Source organism: Galeopterus variegatus, unplaced genomic scaffold (genome assembly GCF_000696425.1).
Source record: "Galeopterus variegatus unplaced genomic scaffold, G_variegatus-3.0.2 Scaffold2073, whole genome shotgun sequence".
NCBI lineage: Eukaryota > Metazoa > Chordata > Mammalia > Dermoptera > Cynocephalidae > Galeopterus > Galeopterus variegatus.
In genome coordinates, this window is record NW_007728184.1 from 133,770 (window position 1) to 136,451 (window position 2,682).

General features: G+C 60.3%; 1 protein-coding gene across 2 annotated transcripts in view; it reads left to right on the forward strand.

Moving 5' to 3' along the window:
- The first annotated feature begins 285 nt into the window (after positions 1-285).
- Positions 286-2,682, forward strand: part of FXYD1 (FXYD domain containing ion transport regulator 1) — a 4,237-nt gene continuing 1,840 nt past the window's right edge. Inside the window, exons 1-4 of one of the 2 annotated variants that reach the window (XM_008580363.1) lie at positions 286-372; positions 1,549-1,613; positions 2,095-2,127; positions 2,560-2,634. In XM_008580363.1, the coding sequence (XP_008578585.1) occupies positions 1,553-1,613; positions 2,095-2,127; positions 2,560-2,634 (169 nt within the window). In that variant the 5' untranslated portion in view covers positions 286-372; positions 1,549-1,552. Of the gene's footprint in view, positions 373-710; positions 1,239-1,548; positions 1,614-2,094; positions 2,128-2,559; positions 2,635-2,682 lie in introns of those variants that run through there. The other variant, XM_008580362.1, reaches the window with a different exon arrangement.

A 2,682-nucleotide genomic window follows, 5' to 3' on the forward strand; every position in this document is an offset into this window, starting at 1 on the left:
GAAGCAGCACAGAAAATCACTGACACCGTGCATGCGAGTGTGTGTGTGCGTTTGTACGCAGGTTTCAGCAATCCAGTCCTTCACAGTCCTCCCTGCCTTTCCCACAAGCCTGCTGCCTGCTGTTCCTCCATCCGAGCTGAGAGAGTTAAGCGGGCCAGGGCGTTCTGGGCTGGGGGCCGCCCCCTGGCCCCCCTCCAGCCCCAGCTCCAGTTACAGCCGCTGGTTGGGGAGGGCCAGAGTAGGGTGGGGCTGGGAGGGGAGCCTGCTGGGGGCGGCGCGTCCAGCTCTGGGCCAGGGGGTCCAAAGTGCTCAGCCCCCGGGCACAGCCGGACGTTTGGGGGCCTTCTTTCAGCAGGGGACAGCCTGATTGGGGTGAGCGTCCCCCAGCCCTCCCCTCCAGGCCTCACCCCTCGCCTGGCTGGGCTGCCTATTTTGGAAGCAGGAGTGGCCAGCTGGTGGTGGCTTCCCAGGCAGGCCTGACACCAGAGGGAGGGAGAGTGGTTGGGACGTTGGGGTTCCGCAGGGGTGGGAGTGTGGGTGTGACTGCCCCCTTCTTTGCTGCCACGTGTACACCCTGGCTGCATGTGGGGTTTGGATACTCACGTGTGTAGGTCTGTTTGTGTCACTAATGGGGGGCAACAGAGCCCCAGATGAGGAGTACTGTGTGCCTGATAGTGTCTACACCCATGTTCTGCTCCAACCAGAAGTTTGGGGAGCTGGTGTTGTCGTGTGTGTGTGTGTGTGTGTGTGTGTGTTTACTCCTGACCCTGGCATCTATTTTCTATCTGTCAGGCCCATTAGTCTGGGCCTCATGTCACTCACCCGGTGGTGTCTGGTTGTGAAAGATGTCATCCAGAAGTGGGCGGACGGGGTGTTTTCCCTCTTCTCATGGCTTCCAGGAGAGGAGAGGGGTGGCCTTTCCCCCAGGGGCAGTCTGTGGCAATGAGACAGCCAGGCCTCACCCCAGCAGGGCTGTGCGTGACCCCCAGGTGGGGGAAGGAAAAGCTGTTGCTATGGTGGCCTGTGCAAGGCGAATTCCTCCAGGGTGAAGTGGGAGATATTTATACCCAGGGTCAGGCAGAGAGCGGGCGGGCGGCCGAGGGCAGGAGAGCTGGGATTTTTGCTGGACACAGCGAGGCCGTGCTGTGCAGCAGGTGGGCCGCGGGCCTGCTCTGCTGTCACGCAGAGTGTCTGTATCTCCACCTGTGTGAAGCGGCATCCTGCTCTCCCCTGTCAAGGTAGGTTTGAGGAATCTGGGTCCTGCCCTAGGGAGGTGGAGGCCTGTGGGAGACCCCTGGGTGCTCTGTGTGTCTCACCCCTGACCTTGCTTGTGTTATGTAGTTGTGTGACTCCCATTGTGTAGGCTGTTTTGGTGACACCGTGTTCCCGTGAAGTAGGGGGTGCCCCTGTTTCTCAGGGCAACCAGGCTGGAATACTGACCCTTTTGTGATTAAGTCCCTGGACTGTCTCTGACTTAATCCCTTGGATTCAGGCCCCAGTGGTGGGGGAACGAGGGTGCACATTTCTTGACCCTTGGTGTCCCCCCAGGACAATGGTGTCTCTTGGCCATATCTTGGTTCTCTATATGGGTCTCCTCACCATGGCTAACGCAGGTGAGTCTAGGGGACATGGCCCACTACCCACCTCAGCCTCAAGGGGGGCGTGGGTAGGGGAAATCCCACAAGAAAAACAACTTGGAGATGCCATCCTAAACTGAGTCAGTTAGTGTATGAGGAAATTGGGGGTCTCCACATGGGGTCCAGTCACAGGCTGGCATTTGGAGGAGGGGAGATGACACTCCAGGTCAACCAAAGGTCGGGGGGTGGGATGGAGGCCGGCTCCCTGACTGTGTGATGGACTCATAGACACCCTGTAATGAACAAGTTAGGGAGGTGGAGGAGTTAGGTGACCCTGCCCTGCCCAGGACAGGTGCAGGGGGGCAGCCAGGACCCAGAGAGGGTGGGCAGCCTTCCCAGGGTCCAATCGCCCCCAAACTCTCAGCCCAAGAAGAGAGAGTCCAAAAAGGTCTCTTAATGCCCCTCTCTGTCCAGGATTCCAGTAAACATTCAACCCCTCGTTTCTCTCTCTTTCCAGAGGCTTCACAGGAATATGACCCATTCACCTATGGTAAGGGGGGCGTCTATCTTCAGGGGTCTGGGGGAAGGGCCTGGGTCTGCCTGTCCTGTCCTTCTTCTTCCTCCTCCTCCTCCTCCTCTCTCTCTCCCCTCGCAGTGTTCATATCCCTGTCATCTCCTTTCTCTGGCTCTGGCTCTCTGCCTCTTCCAGCCTTGGTCTCGCCCCTCTCTGTCTCTCTGTCTCTGTCTGTCTGTCTGACCTCTCTCTGGGGTTCTCTGTACCGCTCCTCTCGCCTCGGTCCCTCACGCACCTCCTGGCCCACGCGCTGCTGCCTCCTGCCCCTTCTCCTCTCCCTGACCCCCTCACTGCCCTCCCTTCTCTCCTCCTCCTCCCCGATCCCTCGTCCCCGATCCCTCCTCCCTGCCGCTCTCCTACCCTCTCTCCTATCCTGCCCGCCCTCACCCCCCTCTCTGCTGCCCACAGACTACAGATCCCTGCGGATCGGCGGCCTGATCATCGCCGGGATCCTCTTCGTCCTGGGCATCCTCATCGTCCTCAGTGAGTACCCCCGCCCGCCGGGCCCCGCCCCGTCCCCGCCCCGTCCCC